The sequence below is a fragment of the Phymastichus coffea genome, unplaced genomic scaffold (genome assembly GCF_024137745.1).
Source record: "Phymastichus coffea isolate CEN01 unplaced genomic scaffold, Cenicafe_Pcof_1.1 PCOF00055, whole genome shotgun sequence".
Lineage (NCBI taxonomy): Eukaryota > Metazoa > Arthropoda > Insecta > Hymenoptera > Eulophidae > Phymastichus > Phymastichus coffea.
The window spans coordinates 555928-576058 of NW_026706866.1; the positions used below are offsets into that span (position 1 = coordinate 555928).

General features: G+C 36.0%; 3 protein-coding genes across 16 annotated transcripts in view; 2 read left to right on the top strand and 1 right to left on the bottom strand.

The window, feature by feature from the left end:
- Nucleotides 1-3399, top strand: part of LOC131665888 (protein sidekick) — a 35150-nt gene extending 31751 nt beyond the window's left edge. For all 5 annotated transcript variants that reach the window (XM_058938107.1, XM_058938108.1, XM_058938109.1 and 2 more), the window contains one exon: nt 2-3399. In XM_058938107.1, the coding sequence (XP_058794090.1) occupies nt 2-244 (243 nt within the window). In that variant the 3' untranslated portion in view covers nt 245-3399. The remainder of the gene's footprint in view (nt 1) is intronic.
- Nucleotides 3400-3491: 92 nt separating this feature from the next.
- On the bottom strand, nt 3492-5585 carry LOC131665962 (aminoacyl tRNA synthase complex-interacting multifunctional protein 2). The gene is made up of 4 exons (XM_058938256.1): nt 5317-5585; nt 4295-4516; nt 3998-4220; nt 3492-3910 (listed from the first exon to the last, which is right to left on the bottom strand). The coding sequence occupies exons 1-4, from the start codon at nt 5446-5448 to the stop codon at nt 3546-3548; spliced, it is 942 nt and encodes a 313-aa protein (XP_058794239.1). The 5' UTR covers nt 5449-5585; the 3' UTR covers nt 3492-3545.
- Nucleotides 4541-19068, top strand: LOC131665956 (nucleosome-remodeling factor subunit NURF301). Of its 10 annotated transcripts, XM_058938245.1 has the most exons (25): nt 5975-6034; nt 6119-6261; nt 7543-8618; nt 8914-9196; nt 9276-9484; nt 9558-9818; nt 10058-11296; nt 11414-12204; nt 12285-12460; nt 12545-12878; nt 12949-13258; nt 13340-13475; nt 13717-13991; nt 14085-14225; nt 14293-14406; nt 14472-14962; nt 15047-15731; nt 15791-16024; nt 16129-16426; nt 16497-16701; nt 16779-17023; nt 17106-17273; nt 17355-17550; nt 17635-17719; nt 17804-19068. In XM_058938245.1, exons 3-25 carry the CDS (start codon nt 7571-7573, stop codon nt 18004-18006), a joined length of 8127 nt encoding a protein of 2708 aa, XP_058794228.1. In that variant the 5' UTR covers nt 5975-6034; nt 6119-6261; nt 7543-7570; the 3' UTR covers nt 18007-19068. The 10 variants fall into 10 exon arrangements, with proteins under 10 accessions (XP_058794225.1, XP_058794226.1, XP_058794228.1 ...); XM_058938242.1 differs by lacking the exons at nt 5975-6034; nt 6119-6261 and adding an exon at nt 4541-5205; XM_058938243.1 differs by lacking the exon at nt 6119-6261 and having other exon boundaries at nt 5904-6034.
- Nucleotides 19069-20131: the final 1063 nt, after the last annotated feature.

The following is a 20131-nucleotide window of genomic DNA, read 5'->3' on the forward strand; positions in this document are numbered from 1 at the left end:
GGCGTCTGAGAGCGAAAATGAAAGTGTGCAGTCGGACCCACACTCCTTTGTCAATCACTATGCCAATGTGAATGACTCACTGCGACAATCGTGGAAGCGACAAAAACCTGTACGAAATTACTCGTCGTATACCGATTCCGAACCTGAAGGTAGCGCAGTCGTGAGTTTGAACGGTGGACAAATCATCATGAACAATATGGCAAGGTCGAGAGCACCACTGCCTGGCTTTTCTTCCTTTGTTTGACGAGTTCGCGCCTATTTTTGTGTCCAAGCTGAGATATTTATTTAAACTGTGTTATCGAGATGAAAGCCAAGATTAGCACTTACTTGACTTCTCTTTTTTTCAAATGACACGCACGCACGCGCGCGGCTTTACAAGAATATGTCGTTTGACTAAGTGACAACAAAATTCTGTTGATGCTGACATTTTTAAATGTACATGTATCCGAAGCTTGTGGCGAATTCTTATTGTGATATATCGTTATGTACATGTGTTATTTGTAATTATTATTTTTCTTTTACGGCGTTTATAGTGCAAGAGCGATCAAACTTTAGTTAGCATACATTCTATTCGATAATTATTTTTGTTCTCAAACACTATATGGGTAATTCTTGGCTATTTCGATTGACTTGTAACCCTTAGGTTGCAGATTTTTTTTAATTTGGCACAATTGTACACATCAAAGTGAGATTTTTCCCAAATTTTGAAGACGATACATTAATTATATCAAAAGTTATTAACAATTCAAGAAAAATGATAAAAAATTTTCAAACGGCTATATTTTAAAAATTAATAAATATATCGAAGTCGGATTTTTTTGAAAATACTTATAATGCCTTAAAATTTCAAAATAATTACAATAATAAACAATAAACAATTTTTTTCGAAAGATATTATCTTTTTGTTTAAACAATTGCTAATATCTCAAAAAGTATATTTTTTTTCTGAAAAATTCTTGCTCCTGCGTGTTCCTCAGGATTTTTGCTATCGAAATCAATCATAAAATTCAAGGGCCCGACATATTGGAAAGCGTAACCTTAATCAAAAGAAGACGCCTCGGCGTAAGGCTGCGGTAGGGCTCCAGCAGACTCACGGTCGAAAGGCACTTTAGCTTTAATCTAAAAAACTAATAAAGATACCGAAGCCGGATTTTTTCCAAAATACTTATAATGCCTTAAAATTTCGAAATAATTACAATAATAAACAATAAACAATTTTTTCGAAAGATATTAACTTTTTGTTTAAACAATTGCTATATCTCAAAAAGTATATTTTTTTTTTAAATTCTTGCTCCTGCGTTTTCCTGAGGATTTTTGCTATCGAAATCAATCATAAAATTCAAGGGCCCGACATATCGGAAGACGTAGCCCTAATCAAAAGAAGATGCCTCGGTGTATGTCGCAACGACAGCGGGACGTCTTCGTGGTCTTACGCTGAGGCGTCTTCTTTTGATTAAGGCTATGCTTTCCGATATGTCGGGCCCTCGAATTTTATGATTGATTTCGATAGCAAAAATCTTCAGGAACACGCAGGAGCAAGAATTTTTCAAAACAAAAATATACTTTTTGAGATATTAGCAATTGTTTAAACAAAAAGTTAATAACTTTCGAAAAAATTTGTTTATTGTTTATTGTTGTAATTATTTCGAAATTTTAAGGCATTATAAGTATTTTCAAAAAAATCCGACTTCGATATCTTTATTAGTTTTTAAAATATAGCCGTTTGAAAATTTTTTATCATTTTTCTTGAATTGTTAATAACTTTTGATATAATTAATGTATCGTCTTCAAAATTTGGGAAAAATCTTACTTTTATGTGTACAACAATTGTGCCAAATTAAAAAAAATCCGTAACCTAAGGCTTACAAGTCAATCGAAATAGCCAAGAATTACTCATATACTTTGCGTTTGCTCTTTATTTACCGCTTTTATAGCTACTGATTTACAATTATTAATTAAGTTCGTAAACGAATTGTTCGATTTAGTTTAAGAGAGCTTACGAGAAGTAAACATTTTTTTACTTTCATAGTCAAAATAAGCACTTCATTATTTAATTTTATGAGAGATTTCCAATTTTCGAAAAGAAATTTTATAATAGATACTTATTATATTTGATGATTCATTTCACATACGATTATAGACATTTTTTATTTAGATGACAGGGTAGCGTTGATATGTACGAAAAATGTACATATTTGTCAGTCAATGACGTAGTGTAGTTTTTGCATTTTGTTTTTTAAATTTCAGCTTCTGTGATTTAAATAGGTATTTAAATGCACTTCAAAAGCGATTAATCCATATCATTGTCGTGGACAAATAAAGCAGCAGTTGCCTTATAAAAACTTGGAACATAGAGAACGTCAAAATGCGTCTCTGATTCTTATTTAAAATTAGCAATGTAATCTACCCTTCTATTAAAAAATGAAAAATGGGATTGTATTGCGTATGATTTAAATCTCTTAGATACAATAATAACAACAAAATAAATGACTGTTAATAGTAATATATGCTATAAATAACAAAAATGATGTTTCCAAACAAGTCTGAAAGTTGCATTGTTGCATAATGTAGTTTCAAATGTACATGGTAAACTTTACTTTTGTTTCATGAATATCTTTATTCATACTAGCTTATAAAGAAATGTTAGACACTAGTATTTGACAAAAAATACTAATTCTTGTACTTATCAGTTTGATATGAAATTTTTTTTTACTTTGAAAACATATACTTAAAAAAATACTTTCTTATTCATTACAATACAATACAAACTGGTAAGTGACATATCTGAATTTACAAGCTCTTTGTTATCAAATAATGTTAGTTTGAAAATTTAATGTAAAATAAATGCGAGTGTAACATGCATTCATTCTTGTAAAGAGCTTCGAGGATTATTGTATAAAAAAAGGCTGATGAAACTGCAATAGATTATAAGGTTTCTAACAGTATCAATTCTGCTCTTTACGAAAAGTGTATCAAAGCGCAGGCTTGTATTGAAGAAGTTTATCTATTACGTAATAATTATAATTAAAAATGTAGTATAATATTTATTACCGTTGATTAACGAGTTTTAAGTATTGCCTGTCAATCGAAATATCAATTGATCAACACATTTTTCTGCAAGGCCAAGATCATGTGTCTGAATGTGAAAATCATATCTCGCGTTTATATAAAAGTTATAACTCAAGTTTTAATATTGAGTACACATAACATAGAGCTTAATTAGAATATATAAAATACCACCGTTTGGTGTTTTTTATAATAAATTGTTAATTTAAAAGCTTGCAAGCTTTTGAATCGCTGCCAATAAACTCTTTTATGTTCAAATTTTTTATTATTTATACAATAATGCAATAAGAAGTGAAAAAACTGATTTAATACGAATTTGTAATAAAAAATTTGTTCTAGAATATATACTCTTTTCAATAAGAATTTATGAGACTTATATTTCATTTGTTGCCCTTATTAAAAATATGTATTAGAAAATTAGAAAGGTTTACAGTCAAATGTACAAAGATAATAAGTTTATTAATATAGTACAGAAAAAATTAACAACATAAAAACAATTTTTCACACGACTTAAACCAATTATCTAATTCAGGTGGGACTCTATATTGCAAAAAGCGTTTTGTTGTTGACCAAACAATTCCATCTACAGGTGATGCCTCAGTGAAATTCAAGAACCATGAAGTTTTACCTAAATGATTGGCAATTTTTTTTGCAATGGGTTCTACATCTTCAACTTCTTCACAAGAAAGTTGAAGGCAAAGATCTAGTACATGGTCTATTAAATAAGACTTTTCTAAATCTTCATAATTATAACTTGCTATCAATCTGGTAAAATACCTCAAAACATTAGCCTCACCCTCTAATGGATAATCATATGCTTTTGTTACAAGTTGAACATCTCTAACTGTAAAAAAATCAATTGCTTGTATTAGTTAGGATTCAATAAACTTATAGTGTAACTGACAACAATCTAAGCTATAAATCCACTTACCATCTTTCCATATAAGTGTAATGTCTATACTGTGAATAGCATTATCATTTAACATACTAAATAATTGTTTTTCAAAGTAATATGTTTCATCATTAGAGATTGAAGAGTGACAATAGTATTTTACATTGAAATTGGTATCTGTCCAAATTTTCTGTAGTGCTATCAATATGTACGGACGACTGAATGGATTAGCATACAAAATTAATTCTGCCTGAACTGATTGCTGTACAAATTTTAATGTAAATTTTATCAAAATTTCACCATAAAAAAGTTATGAATGAACAAAAAATTGCCTACCTTATTGACATTAGAATTCGTAGATTTAGAGACTTTATTGACATTAGAATTCGTAGATTTAGAGACTTTATTGACGTTAGAATTCGTAGATTTAGAGACTTTATTGACATCGGACTGCCCTATAGAAATAAAAAGGCCATCAAGTTGTTCTTTTAGTTGACGAAGTTGTTCCAATATTTGCAATTGTCGAGATTCCAAGAACTTGAATTCTGGTAGTTGTGTCTACAACAAAAACAAAGACTTGATTTAAAAAAAGTGACATTTAAAAATTGTGTAATCTATCAAATAAATAAAGCAGTTTTTTCTTATTTTCCATTGTTGTCATTTATCACTGGTATTGAAATAAAATAAGTATGGCCTAACACGCAATGATACAACCGACATACATAAAGTCGGTATTTAAACAATTTCAAAATAATGATACTACAGCTTCTGTGGATAAGCAACTGGGTTTATGCTTTTCTGACGATTCTCTGCAGTTTTCACTCAAGTCAGATGATTCGCGGCATGTTTTCTCTGTCGCAATAATAAATCCTGAGTAGCACGCGTGACAATTTGAAAAGATGATCGTATAACAAGCGCGCGCGGAGGGGCACAAGGGAAAAACGCACACAATACGTACAGTGGCAATAAGTTAACCACGAGCAGTCGCCATCGATCGAGAACATCGCTAGGACAAAACAGCATAAATTTACAAGTACATCGCGGGTCGCAATTGGCGCTTTCGTCCGGGACTCGATAGACAATTTTTTCTCACAGTTTCTCACGTGCGTGCGCGAGTGTCGAGGTGCGTTTTCATCGTCATCAGCACGATGGCGACCAGTGCGTAGCAGTTTTTCGGGAGTGCCAGCTGTGTCAGCAGCACCGCCGCAGCCACGATGGGCCAGCTCAACCGACCTTGCATTGACCACGTGAGTACTTTGCATCTGCACTTGTCACCCAGGTAGGCGAACTCTCCGCGAACAGAACACCAAATTTACAGAAGCTTGGTTAACAACGAAAACCTTTGAAAAACGAATAACCTGATGGTTGTATTCAACGGTGATGTTCGAGGGCACCGCGCTCGAGACGCCCTGGATCTTTGGGAGCTCGTACATGACCTTCGGCAGCGGAATCTGCTCCGGTAGCGCGAGTATCGGCTTGAGCTTGTACATGCTCTGGGTTGTACTGCTTATTTTGCAGCCTCACCACACTACGGGTAACCTCTTCTACGCAGCACACTTGCTTCGCGTACCCTCGGATTTCTTCCTTTTCCTTTGGCGTCGGCCATTTTCCTTTTTTCTCGCTCACTCCTTCTCTGTTACTCTATACCTCTCTCGTTTCCACTCATGGCTTATCACCTATCCAATCCTATTTACGGTTATATTACATTGTACGCTACCAGCGCCGGCTCTCCCACGAGGTAGCGCAAATGCGAACCGGCGGAAGAGAGCGCAGATTTGAATTGACCGCCAAGCCTGCTGCGCCTGCGCTCGGCTGCGCGCGCAGCTCTGTTGTAATAATCGCTCCGAATCGCACTACTCCATTATTTTTCAAAACAATACGTCAAAGTGTCCGATAAATTAACTTTCTGCGAAGGAGCTGCATAATTATCGCGCAAAACGCGCTACATTTTGAAAAAGTGAAAAATCAGCCTTTTGAAAGAATTCCCTCTAAAGATGGCGACAGTGACAAGGCAAACGAGCAGCGGCTATTGCACGTAGCGAAAATATCGTGCTAGACAAGACGCCACAACGTCAGGTAATTGCGTTCATCATCTTTTTCGATTTGCTAGAGCTACTGTCCACGCAAAAAATGTTATCATTTGGTAAAAAATCGCTTTAGCGGAAAACACGAATAATAACTGAGGGCTTCATCACGGTCGGTGCGGGCAGGCGTTACGAGGTGGGGGAGCTGGAGGGCGCTGCTGGTGGCTGGCTGCTACAGATGGCGCGCGTTTTGCATCAGTGAGACTGGTGGTGTGTGTTGTGAGTGTGTGTAAAAAATACATTGCGCTGCCCTCGCTCTGGGAAAACGCGGAAAAGCTGTAGTGAACAGCAAGCTTATTGGCTCGAGTTTGCTAGCAACGATCGCGTGAACGCGGCCTCCTTTAGTTCGCAATACCAGTAGGGATTGCCAGTCGGTCGTGCACAATCGACAAATTGTATTGCCAATGTGAGAGCAAGCCGAACAACGAGGGGAGAGCGCGCGAGTGTGGTGTCCTCTGTCCAAGCATCTCTCGAACTAAGGTTAGGATTCCTGAATCAGTAACTGAGTACTGTTATCGAGCGTCCGATTCGGTGCAAGCCCAGGCATTGGTGCGAGTATTCCTTGACAAAGGTCCCGCCAGCGACGACGATTCGTACGTCGGTCGCAGCCGGCAACCGTACATAGGAATTGCGTTTTTTCGGAGGCGCGCGCGAGACCAGCGCCATCCGGTGCCCAAGTGTCAGCGGCTGGCAGCGAAGCAACGGACCACGCGATTGGCCGCCGCTAAGCCACCTCGAGAAAACTCATAGTATCGTCGCCGCGATTCGCTTAAGTGGAAAACTTGTGTTAGGGGCGAAGCAGGTGCTCAGGTAAGGTCGGCGGTGAAACCAAATCGCGCCAGCCCAAGAAAGAGGACTGCGAAGAAGTTGTGGGCTGTCGGGAGGTCGGGCGATGGCCGCCTAGGCTGCCACGGCGACTGGCCAATCGGCGTCGGGCTCTCATCGGCCGTTCCGTCCGTCTTTGTCGCGCTCGTGCGTCCCGTGGTGGTGAGCGAGAAAGAGCGCGCATGCGGCTCTACTTTGCAACCCTTGTGCATAGAGCGAGAGCCAGCCGCAGTCAGCCGTCGCTTCAAGCAAGCCACGAGAACGCGAGAGAACTCGGCGAGCCACACGACGGTGATAACCGAGTTACGGCACTGGCGCTCAGCTGTTGCACGATCCCCGGGGGCAACAGCCGAAGTAGTCCTCGTCGTCGTGATATGTCCTACTGGCCGCAGCAGCAGGGTCACGTGAGGCAAGACGCAGCAAGCAGAGCACTGCAGACCTCCGACGAAATGACGCAAACGTCTGCTGATAATGTTGCCGCTGCTGCTGCCGCGGACACTGCTTCTCGACAAACCCTTTGTTGACAGCCGCGCCACGTGCTAAGCAGTCGGAGACAGAGATAGCGCTAAAAACATCAAAACTTAGACTTGAATAACGGCAAACGCGACGTACCGAGCAAATGACCTATTAGTCAGCCGCTGATTTATCCATTTGTTTTGCTTTTTCGGACAACAGTGCCAGAGCAGTCGTGACAGCCAACAAGATGACTGGACGGGGCGGCAAGCGACGGGGTCGCCCGCCCAAGTCGGTGGTAATGGAGCGGCCCAAGAAGTTCCAGTACCACCTCATGAAAAAACCCAAGTATCTACAGTCCAAGGGCTCCGACACGCCGAGTTCACAGCCCGCTACGCCCAACGCCTCCAGGTCAACTTCACCTCAGGAGGAGCAGAATCGAGAGGAAACCAGGCGCAGCACGCGCAATCGCAAATCCAAGCCCCTGCAGGGCAAACACTCAAGAAAGGGTGGCCACTCGGGCTCAGCTTACCAGCGTCGTGGTTACAATACCAGTGTAGATTACCATGACTCTGAATATCATTATGGCTCTGATTTTGGAGATGAGTCAAGCGATAAAAGTGAAATTGAAGATGACCCATTGCTGCAGAGCGACGATGATTCCTCTGATAGTATTGAGGAGCCTGATCCATCCAGCGACAGTGATTTTTCGCTGTCCAGTTTCAGTACCACTAGTGGTACTCCGAGGAGAGCTCTTCTTGGCCAACAGAGACCTCCAAGCCCGGAACCGTTGTGGTTACAGAATAGAGAACTACCTCCTTTGGAGCTACCGAAGTGTTCAGATGACTTGCTAGTTCCTAGAGATCTGGCTATGCCTTGTCTATCTATATATGAAGTTCTCAGGCACTTCCGTACTCTACTTAGACTATCTCCGTTCAGGTTTGAAGACTTTTGTGCAGCCATGACTTGTGAGGAACAATCAAACCTGTTAGCTGAAATTCATATAACCCTTATTAAAGCTTTATTGCGAGAAGAAGACTCGCAACAAACTCACTTTGGCCCTCTTGATCAAAAAGATTCTGTTAATATCAGTCTATACTTTGTTGACGCTATGACCTGGCCAGAAGTTTTGAGATCATATGTTGAAAGTGATAAAGCCTTTGATCAAAATATTTTAAACATTTTATCAAACTTAGAATATCCATTTTCTGGTATTGAGGATAGAATTAAAGTTTTACAATTTTTAACTGGACAATTCCTTATAACTAATCCTGTACGAGAGGATTTACTTCATGAAGGTATGTTTACATTTCATGTTTTTATTGTAATGCTCAAAAATCCTAATTTTATTATCAGTCTAAGAATTAATCAGAAATTTATTATTTCATTGCAACTTTATATGTAAATTCTATTAAAATTTTAATTCTTGAGCATAAAAGTACTTACAAAGTTAATAAATTACAACAATTTATGCACTAACATTTTGCAATTAATTTGTTTCAATATAAATTTGTATTTCATCATAAAAGTCTTCTAAAAAGTTTAACAAAACAAATTATATCAATTCATTTCTACACAAATTTCTGTTAACAGGAAACAAAGATTATGATGATCATTGCAGAGTTTGTCACAGACTTGGTGATTTATTATGTTGCGAAACGTGTCCTGCAGTATTTCATTTAGAATGTGTTGAACCACCACTTGTAGATGTTCCACCTGAAGATTGGCAATGTAATATATGTAAAGCTCATAAAATAGCAGGTGTGATGGATTGCATACCTGATGTTGAAAAAAATGGCTTGCTGTGTAGACAAGAACATTTAGGATTTGATAGACATGGAAGAAAGTATTGGTTTCTTGTCAGAAGAGTTTTCATGTACCTATTGTTATGTTAATACATTTGTGAATGAATTTCATTTAATTGTTGATTTTTATTGTGAATTTATTTATTACAGTGAAAGTGAAGATGGAGAAATATGGTATTACAGTACACCTTTGCAGTTGGAAGAATTAATGAATTCTCTAGACAAAACTGAAATGGAGGTTGCACTCTATAGAGAATTGTCTGATTACAAGGATGAAATCAAACGTCAAATGGAATTGACAGAAACCATCACTAATCAGTATAAAGGCAATAAGAAATCATACTTGGAAGTAGAAAATGGTAAATATATCTTGTCATTTTTTATATGAGAAGTTTGATTAAGGAAATGTTCATCTGATTGATTTATTTCTAGCTCTTATTTTGAAAGTGCAAAAAGAACGAGAAGAAAAAGCAGAAAAGGAAAAAGAAGTCAAAAAAGAAACTGAAGATGATGAATCTCAAACGAAAAATGATTCAGTGCAACAAGTAGAAAGTAGAAGTCCTGAAGCAAATGAAGAACAAAATGCTGGAAAATCCATGGAAACAGAAGAAACCTCAAGTGATCAAGAAAAACATAAAGTAGAAGCTGAAGACATGGAAGTAGAAGAAATGACTGAAGGTGTTGACAAAGATGGTAAGTTTTTGATGTAAATTTTATTTCAACACGTTGTGCGGAAAGTGCGACTTTTCCGTCAGCGAAAAACATGTGTTTGAATTTGTGCTTTCCACGCGTTATTTTGAAAACAAACTGTACCTAACATGTTCGGGAAATGTCTCTTGTCTAGAACATATTTTCACGGACTAGTTAAGTAATGTAGCATTATAGTTGTAAAAGTGTGTTGTAAAGTAAATTAACTTAATTTTAAATTATAGGTAAAAAACATAATATTGTGACTCGATCAAAAACTGGTTCTTTAACACCTAGAACCTTCAATATTGATGAGTTGAAAAAAAAACCTCTTCCAGGGTCAAAGGAGGAACAAGAGAAGCAAGAGAAACAAGACAAGCAAGACAAACTAGAGAAACAAGATAAACCAGAGAAACAAGACAAACAGGAAAAGCTTGTGATTAAAGAGGAAGTTAACAACGAACGATTAACACGTCAAAAAGCCCATCAAATAGCAACTGGTACTCATTTATTTAAACTTGGAATGGATAACTCATTCAAGTCATATGTGAATCAGTACAGCACTAATGCAATCGCCTTGAACAAAGCGCAACGAAATGAAGAACGTGATAAGAAACGACACCTCTCGCATAAATTTGCTTTAGCTCAATCTATAGAATTCAAGTGGATTGGGAGTTTGACTGGTCCACGTGCAATGTTAGTGCAGACTCTTCGGCAAACGATTTTACAACTGGAAAGTAGCATTCCAGCGCCATTTATGCACACAAATTGGCCATTACTACGTAAACCTTGGACTACAGCGGTTGGTACTTGTGTAAATCCACGAGAATTCGCAAGAGCCCTTATAGCTCTTCAAGCTTGTATCAAATCCGTTGTTTTTGCTAATGTTTGGCATGAACAATTAGGCCACGTGAAACTTCAAAGGGTTACGGCACTCGAGCGTGAAGAAAAAAAACGGCTTGACAAAAAAGAAAAAAAAGAGAAAGAAGATGAAGAGGAAAGAAATCGTTTGACTTATAATTTCGTTAAATATACGCTTGGATTAAAGCACCAAATCTGGAAGCAGAAAGGTGAGGAATACCGTGTACATGGACAGTGGGGATGGCTTTGGATATCGGCAAGCCGCAGGCATAAACCTGCTGACATTAGTAAAATGGGTTTGAAAGCTGGCCCTCAAAAAATTATGGTTCAAATAAGAGATCAAGTAGGCTTGAAAATTTTAGCCGTTGATCCTTCAACATATGAATTTTTAGTCAAAGAATATTGTTCTGATACGAATGAAAGTTCAGATAAGAAAGACAAAATCCCTAAAGAAGTTAAATCTGAAGATTTATCAGGTGATAAAAAAGATGAAATAAAAGAAGAAAATCAAAGTCCAGATAGTACCGAAGACTGTAAGGATAAAGGTAAAAAAGAAGAAACAAGCGAACATAAGCCTAAAATAAAAGCTGAATCGGCCAAAGAAATGAAACCAAGTATTCCATGTGAGTATCTACAATTAATTTTTATCCTAAATATCAAAATATTACGTTTCGTTAAACCTTTATTTGAATATTTTTTTTAATTACTAATAAAATGTATATATATTTTTTATTTTTCAGTTTTAGCTGGCATGAAGATTCAAAAAGTTTTCCAACCAGTTATTGAATTTAATGAAATTGACATAACTAAAGCTTTGACTACTTCAGGGCGTATTCTTTATCCAAAAATAGCAAAAAAATCACGAGTCGATGATTTTCTAGCTCGACGTACGCATTTGAAACTTTTAGAAGAGCGACGATTTCAGACAGAAAAATTGAACGAAGTAACAAATAAATCGATTACTCCGAAAACCGAAGATGAGGGCGACGTTGATGTTGAAGGCAACGGGGAGAATACTGCTGGTGGTGTGTGCGATCCTACAGCACCAAATGCTTCATCCGGCAAACAAGCGAAGATCGTCAGTGCGAATACAAAAGATCTTTTGAATGCTATAGGAAAACGTTTGAAGCAGGTTCAAGCACAATATGGAAGTTTAACTCGCCTAGGAGGGAAAAATATGGCTTGTTATTCTCGATACTGCAATTTGGCTAGTCAGAATTTAACCAACAAAACAGTTATCACACAGCAGAGTTTAACTATCAATTGTTACTCGCCTCTTTGTTTGAGGAAGATGCAACTGAAACGCGAAATTGTTAGTTTACTTAGGAGAGCTAATGCTTTAAATAACAATGCCAATTCAACTGAAACGGCTACTTCTACTACAGGTTCTGTAAATAAACTTCCATCTATTAGAATGCAATCTAACGAAGATGTTAAAGATAAAGTCATTAAAAGTGAAAGTAATGTCACAGATCAGAAACAAAATGATAGTGATGGTGTTTCTCAAACAAAGAAAATAAAACTTGAACAGGTAAGGGTAATTTCGACAAAATAATATGGTTCAAAATGGTTATGCATTATTACCAAAATTATTATTTTTTTCTGTTATAGAATGAAAATACTGATCAGAGTAATCAAACAACTGTTACAACGAATAGCGTTGTGACGACAACTACAGTAACTACCACAACGCAGCAGATGAAGACTGTTGATGGTGTTGTAAAGAGTATGCAAGAAAGTATCACTTCTTCTAATTCTGTTGATATAAAATCTGAAGTGAAAACAAGGTAATTTTTCTTAAATTTAATAACTACATATATTTTTGTCACTATTTTACCTCGTGAAATAATAAATTATTTTTAATATTAAAGCATCACATCGTCTACCTCACCTAAAACCACCACCATTGTAAATCGTCGAGGAAGAACTGTGCAGCGTATTATATACACTAAAGAACTGAATGCCGATGGTTCTGAAAGAATATATTCTGCAACCTCTACAGAGGGAAAAGTTTACTTGAAGAAAGTTACAATTTCTTTGGCCGACAGGCGAAAAAAACGAACGCCTGTCAAATATCCTCTATGCTCGACTTTTTGTAGTAAAAACAAGCACCGTAGTATATTAGTTTTACCACAGCATGAATTGAGAAAATTAGCTCGAAGTGGTGCTCGACAACCGGTTCAAGGATTCCATCAAGTCGCTAAGGTATTTCAATTCTTATTAACTAATTCTGTTTCCTTTACGTTATTTCCCTTACTTTAAACAATGTTTATAGGCAAACATGTCAGTATGGCCTTATCCTTGTCCAAGACCACTTTTTAAGACTTGTTGGTTATATCGAACTGTTGGTTTAAAATCTATTGCTGCTGCTGCACTCCAGTTGCGAATAATGTGGTCATGCATTAGATGGGATGATGTTTCCACTAAACCTATGTCAAATGATGGTAAACATCAGATCACTACTGATACTGAGATTATGTCTCTTGAAATTTTAAAGCATAGACATGTTGGTCAATTTATGGATAAGACTCAGTATTTACGTAGAAAAGTAGTCATTCCATTAGAATTACCCAAACAAGTTAGAGGTAAGAAACTATCACATATTAATCAGCAATATGTAGTTATTTGATTGATGTTTATATTGACATGCCATATGAAATTTTTAGAAGTAACTTCCATCAGAAGTGGTTTAAGAAAAAGAAAACGGCCGGAATCACCACAAAGCACCGAACCTCAAGTATCTGAAGAATGGGTCGATGAAGATAAACTTGAACTGTGGGAAATAAAGCAATATGGAGAAAGGTATTTCTTTTATCATTTTATTATTGAAAAGCTTTTGCAACGTTAAATTTCATCATGTTCTCTTCCAAAACATCTCGGGCTTCAGAAAATTGTTTAATTATGTTCAATTGTTTAACAACGTCGCTTATCTATAAAGTTTAATCTATAATTTTATAAACTTTCTCATTAATTAAATTCCTGTCCTAGCTTTTAACAGTACTTTATACTAACTCCTTTGCTTGGTGCGTGTGTCTCATTTTAGGTTAGAGAAGGCTAATGCCCAGATTATTACTAGGAGTAGATCTGGCGGACCTCAAGTAGTTGTGAGTGGTAATAGAGCTACAAACGCTCTTACTGGATCAGATCAGCTTGTTAGTGGTAAATCAACTCCTGAAGAAATCAAAGAAAAAATGGAACAACAATTACGACTCCAAAGAGCAGCACATCAACAAAAACGAGCTTTGGAAAATTCAAAAACTGGCACTCCTGGTACTCCTGTTACTCAGTTGGTTAAAGTTACTACAAACTCCGCTCAAGGTAAAGAAACAGTCATTTATTATATTATTATAATGCTTAGAATATTGGAATTATAAATAATACAGTTATTTTAAAACGTTTAATTTGTTATAGATGGTACTTTCAAAGTTGTCACCAAAGTGGCTATACCTGCTAATCCTAATACACCGCAAGGAAAATCGCAATTGACATCATTGCTTTCTACACCTAATCAAACAAAATTTGTCGGTACTAGAAGGATTTTTATGACCAAAGGTATTGAATATTATTTTCTTCTGACTCATTCATTTGACTTGTTAAAAAATATGTTGTTCTTTTTCAGCTGCTGATGGAACTACAAGAGTAGTATCTGGGCCAACAAATATATTGCCGAAGACACCTCAGCAACAGGGACAAACACCTAATCAACAATCATTAATCAAAATTACCGGTCAAGGTAAGAAAAAAATACTTTTTGTTGACTGTATTGACAGTAATTAAAGAATTAAAATTTTATTTCAGGAACTCCAGCAACATCAACTCAACATGTGCAGCAAAAAGTACAAATATTACGTGGGCCAGACGGAAAACTGCAGGTTCGCGGTCTCATGCCTGGACAGCAATTGGTTCAGATGCCAGACGGAAAGCTACATGTTCTTAATACATCTCAAGGGGTCACAGCAACAACGCCACAACAAAATGCTGTAACCACGACACCTTCTGCTACTTCAGTTAGTCAGACAGGCGCAAAAGTTGCCACTAATACGTTAAATGCAGTCAGTCTATCAAATACTACCCCGACTGTGAAGCCAACATCGGTTAAGCTAGTAACTAACCAGGTGCAGTCCGATGGAACTCAGAAGACTCCTATACAGCTGCAACAAGTCGTCCAAGCTGGTCAGAGACTAAAGGCTGCTATTGTAAGTCCTACCGCGGTTGCAAGTTCTATTGGTACACCTCAAAAGGGCACAATCGTTGTTACTAATGCTGGTCAAGTTGTGCAAGGCACCAAGGTGAATAATTTATAAAAAATTTTATTATACGAAGTTCCGTAAAGAACAATTTTAAACGTTGATTTTTTATTTGCGTTTTAACAGGTGCTTCCAGGGGCCGGTCAAGTCATTGCGAATCAAATAGTAGTCAGTAGTTCCACTTTAGCACAACAGCTGGCTTCAGGCAAAGCTCAGTTAGCTACCATAAATGGTCAGCAAGTTATATTAAATGCAGGAAATTTAGTTCAACTAAACTCAGGCAATGCAGGTATTATCGTAAGGAATGCTATTACACCAGCTAAAACTCAAACAGGAACTCCTGTTTCACAAGCGCCGAGCACAACTGGTGAATCCGCGTCTGCTGATACTTCAGTTAATACTACAAACAACTCTCCGAACACCGTGACAACATCAACAGCAACAGCCACTCTAAAAACATCTACGCCAGCAGCGACACCTAATACTCCGGAACCAGGAAGCGTAGAAGCTTCTTTGCTGGCAGGACAACCTCCAGGCACTACCATAAAATGTGTGACTGCTCAGGTCATTCAAACGGCACAAGGACCGCGAATCGTGTTGCAAGGATTGCATGGAACTGACTTTACTCCTGCTCAGTTATCCCTTGTCCATCAGCAGGTCAAACAGCAGCTTTTGAAGGCTCAAGCCAAAGAAGGAAAGCAAGGTGTTTTAGGACCAACAAAGATTTATCTAGCGGTGCAACCTCCAACCAGTTCTCAAGCCCAACAATCTCAAAACGCTTCTTCAAACAAGTCCGAATCAAATGCAACTGGTGAGTAACGATACGTCAAGTTAACCGATGATATTTCTAAATGTTTCTTTTTTTTTTAGTAAAACCTGAACCCGGTACTCCAGCAAAAACCGAAGTTAAAGTAGAACCTACTTCTCCAAAAAAAGCAAAGGTAGTTGTTCAACAAGTGCGAGGAAATGTGCCAGTTACGACTTCGGGAGATGATGTACAAAAAAATAATGTTGCCAATGGTCAACAACCAGGTGAAACATCTAAAGATACAAATGCAGCTGCAGGCAATAAATTTATACTGACTCCAGATTACATTCAACAAAGTATGTTTTTGAACAATATTTAAATATGTATAGTTGGTTGAAAAAGTATAAATGTTTTTATATTTTTATATAAATGTTCGTATAAATGTTTTTCATAATTACAGCTATAAAAAATGCTTTAAAACAAGAAAACCTTAATCCGGAAATAGAAGAAAAGTTATTACAACTACAAAGATACCAAGAAAAGCAAATGAAAGGTACAGAAGGTTCTACTCCTGGTGCTCAAAGTCATCAAAGTACACCTGTATCAACTTCTCGACCGCCTGCGCGCAGACGACCGATCCCTTCAGCTCATACGCCTGCTGCAACAACTACTATTGGAGACGGTAAAGATACCGAGTGGATTGTAGAGACACCGAAGAGAAAACCTCCGCCAAAACCAGAACAGCGAGATGTTAATAAGTAAAATTTGCGTTGTTATCAATTCTTATTATTATAATAGACGTATTATATACATAAATTTCTTCTGTAGATTGCAAAAGCAGCCCGAATCATTGGAAAATGACTCGTCTGCTAAAAATCGTTCTAATAAAATGAAGGAAACACAAGAGTTGAGGAGAAAACAGCAAATACATTCAAGAATGCAAGTCCTTTTGTTTAGGCATAAAGAGCTACTGAAGAAGGATATTTTAAAAAGGAGAGCTTTACTTGAAAAAGAACTACAAATTGACGTTCAAGTAAATATTTACGAAAATTGTAATTCAGTTTTTTTTAAAATGAAAATACTAAATGTACCCCTTATCTATTTTTGCAGAAAGATCTTTCAATGGAACTTGCTAACAGAACTAAAGCTGAGCGTAATAAACAAGATGAAGTCAAAGTAGGAAGCGCAAAACGTAAAGCTAATGCTCAGCCACCTCAACAAATAAGTCCGCCTAACAGACGAACGCCAAAGAAACAAAAAACCGCACACCCTTCCGCTGTCGGCCCATCAATGTCGAGTAGAATAAAGAAAGAAAAGCTTTATTGCCTTTGTAGGACGCCTTATGACGAAACTAAGTGAGTACATTTGTTAATTTTTTCTCTTACAAATCACAAATTTTATTATATACATACTTAATTTGTCAATAAATTATTGTAGATTTTATGTTGGATGCGATTTATGTAACAATTGGTTCCACGGAGACTGCGTGGGTATAACTGAAGAAATGAGCAAAAGTATGTCAGAATTTGTCTGTACAGAGTGCCGCCATGCTCGCGAGACTCAGGAACTATATTGTTTGTGTAAACAGCCATATGACGAATCTCAGTAAGTTTTAATTCATTAATTATTGTACCTTTTATTACTTTACTTTTTACAGCTTAATTGACAGAATTATAATTTTTGCAGATTTTATATTTGCTGTGACAAATGCCAGGATTGGTTCCACGGTAGATGTGTAGGCATTCTTCAATCAGAGGCTGACAATATTGATGAGTATGTTTGTCCAAATTGTCAACGAAATTCGTCTGTAAATTTTGCCAATATGAAAAATCTTAATATGAAGGACCTTGATCTTTTGAAAAAGTTGATCAAACAAATACAGGTAACCGTCATTTTGACAGTTTTTAACTGTGGCGATAACAAATTCGGAGTATTTAACTTCTAGTAAAACTGATATTTTTGACAGGGACACAAAAGTGCTTGGCCTTTTATGGAACCCGTCGATCCTAATGAAGCACCAGACTATTATAAAGTCATCAAAGAACCAATGGGTATGCATATATCACGTCTGTTTAGTTTCATTGATATTACTTCAAACTTTTGATTCCTAATTTTTTTTCATAAATGATTTTCAGATCTCCAAACCATTGAACTGAGAATTAATGATCGAACTTATAAAAAGCTCAGTGAATTCATTGGTGATATGACCAAGATATTTGACAATTGTCGTTATTATAATCCGAAGGAATCGCCATTTTTTAAATGTGCGGAATCTTTGGAGACGTACTTTGTAAATAAGATTAAGTGTCTAAGGGAAAAATTTTCTGAAGCAAAGTGAAGATAAAAATAATGGAAGAAATGTCAATGTTGTAATTATCTCGTTTGCATTGGGCTGTCCCAAAGTCATCAAATAAAGCGTTAGTAGAAGTTTTTATATTGATAAAATGTCGGATATTAAAATGGATAACACCATTTATAGTTTAAAATTTAAGATGTCTTAAAAGTCATCTTTTCATTTATTCTATATCGGACGCATTTATTTATTTTAATAAAACAAAATGTGTCGAATATTTTTTAAATAAGATGCTGAAAGCTCCCTTTGAGAGATGACTTTTAGATATGCCTTCATATGCACATTCAGGCGTCTATATAAATAATCGATTACTATTTATTTTAATTAATAAAAGTACAAAATTAGATTACGAATATCCAATTGTCCTTGATTTGCAAATATATATAAAGAAAATTAAAAAATTTCTCATTTACAAATCCATCAAAATAATTGAAATCACCATAACACTACATAGATGACTTTTGTATATTATGAACTATGAAGTAAGTAGTATGATGAGTAATCGTTGTGAAAAATTGTTCTCTTTCAGAAGATTACGATGGGCACTTCTAATTTGCGAACGATTAATTTATAACAAAAATATCAGTAAACATTTTTTAAGAATAATGAGTATTTATTAATGAAAAATGTTTTGTTATTGTCAATTCGTTCCATTATAAAAAGGAAATACTATTTTTTTAAATGAAATTGGTGGTTCGAAATATATTGATTTAATTAGAAAAGATTTTATTTTCTAAATTAATTATTCTCAAGGTAACATATTTTTTTAATAATTTGTTGGAGAAGAATCAGCTAAAAAGATAAAGATAGAAAAGGAAATTTTATAACTATGCAAAATGTATATGATCATATTAAAACGTAAAATACAAACAACTGCATGTCTAACAAAGCCAGTCTGTAAAGCCATGTTATACTTTGTCCTTTGTTACCCTTTTGTTTGAAAACTATCCCAGGATTATATAAGATAAGAGTCGTAGATTAAGATAAAAATTGTACAGTATTAAATATGTTTGTATGTAATTCATTTAAGATTTTTTAAAAAGTAAAATTAACCATTTAATTTAAAGTTTGTACTGCTAATTCACCCTGGTTTTATCCCAAATAATATTTTCACATATAAATAAGACTTTATAATCATAATGCATAGTAGACATGAATTTATATAGTATATTTGTGCCGTGCACCAATATTTTTATATTGATAAGAATTGCAACATAGATTACATTAGTATTTTTTATTCCATTTTACATACTCACCCAAATTATCCCGTTCCTATAATGAAATTACTTTAAAAGCAAATGATCAATATTATATATTAAATACTCGTTTTTATAACAGTTCAAATATTCAAAAATCAAATTTGAGTAAATAGTTTAGAATCAAATATCTGATTCAACATAATTGCAAGCTTTTACGTTTGTTTTTTAAATTTTTTCGCGAATTAAAATTTTAGCCGTTAACAGCGACTACATGAGGAATGCAATATTAATTATACCGTGTAGTTGTTACCCTACAACTTTATTTGACGACAGTTTATATTTATAAAGCATTTTATAAAAATGATAAAATAATTTATCACTTACTTGGGCTCGTATTCAGAGTCGAATTTAACTAGGGGCTTGGATGGTTTAATAGCCCCGGGCCCAGGGTTTAAATATCACATCAGTCAGACCAGATTTTTGAATTCCTTAAGTGGGCCCAGCCGTATGTTAGTCCCGGGCCCTTAAAAGTTATATCCGGTTCTGCTCATATTAAATTTGATGGAATAAGTTGTTTTCTAAATATCTCAACTTCTAATACAAGGGTAGGTCAATAAGTCCTTAGAAAATCCAAGAGATGGTGCTTAAAGCATCCCAACTTATGTTGCACCGGCAAGCATTACTATTAAATAGAGTGCTGCCGAAGTTTCAGCCAGATTCATTGAATAGTTCCATTTTTATCGTCAATCAAAGCGAACAACTTTTGTTTCTTGTTAACAATGGAAAAAAGTGAGTTGCGAGCGGTGATAAAACATTTCTATTTAAAAGGCCTTACACCGAAAGAAATCAAAGCAGAGTTAGATGCAGTTCATGGTGTATCTGCCCCTGTTTTCAACAGTTTACAATTGAGT

Bases quoted from the DNA above. Each gene is read 5' to 3' on its own strand.
- LOC131665962 (XM_058938256.1), bottom strand. From the start codon at position 5,448: ATGTACAAGCTCAAGCCGATACTCGCGCTACCGGAGCAGATTCCGCTG. The intron at 4,517-5,316 runs GTTATTCGTTTT...TTTTTGTTGTAG, and splicing joins CCGTTGAATACAACCATCAG to ACACAACTACCAGAATTCAA. The intron at 4,221-4,294 runs GTAGGCAATTTT...AAATTTGTACAG, and splicing joins CGAATTCTAATGTCAATAAG to CAATCAGTTCAGGCAGAATT.
- LOC131665956 (XM_058938242.1), top strand. From the start codon at position 7,571: ATGACTGGACGGGGCGGCAAGCGACGGGGTCGCCCGCCCAAGTCGGTG. The intron at 11,297-11,413 runs GTGAGTATCTAC...TTTATTTTTCAG, and splicing joins AATGAAACCAAGTATTCCAT to TTTTAGCTGGCATGAAGATT. The intron at 13,259-13,339 runs GTAAGAAACTAT...TGAAATTTTTAG, and splicing joins ATTACCCAAACAAGTTAGAG to AAGTAACTTCCATCAGAAGT.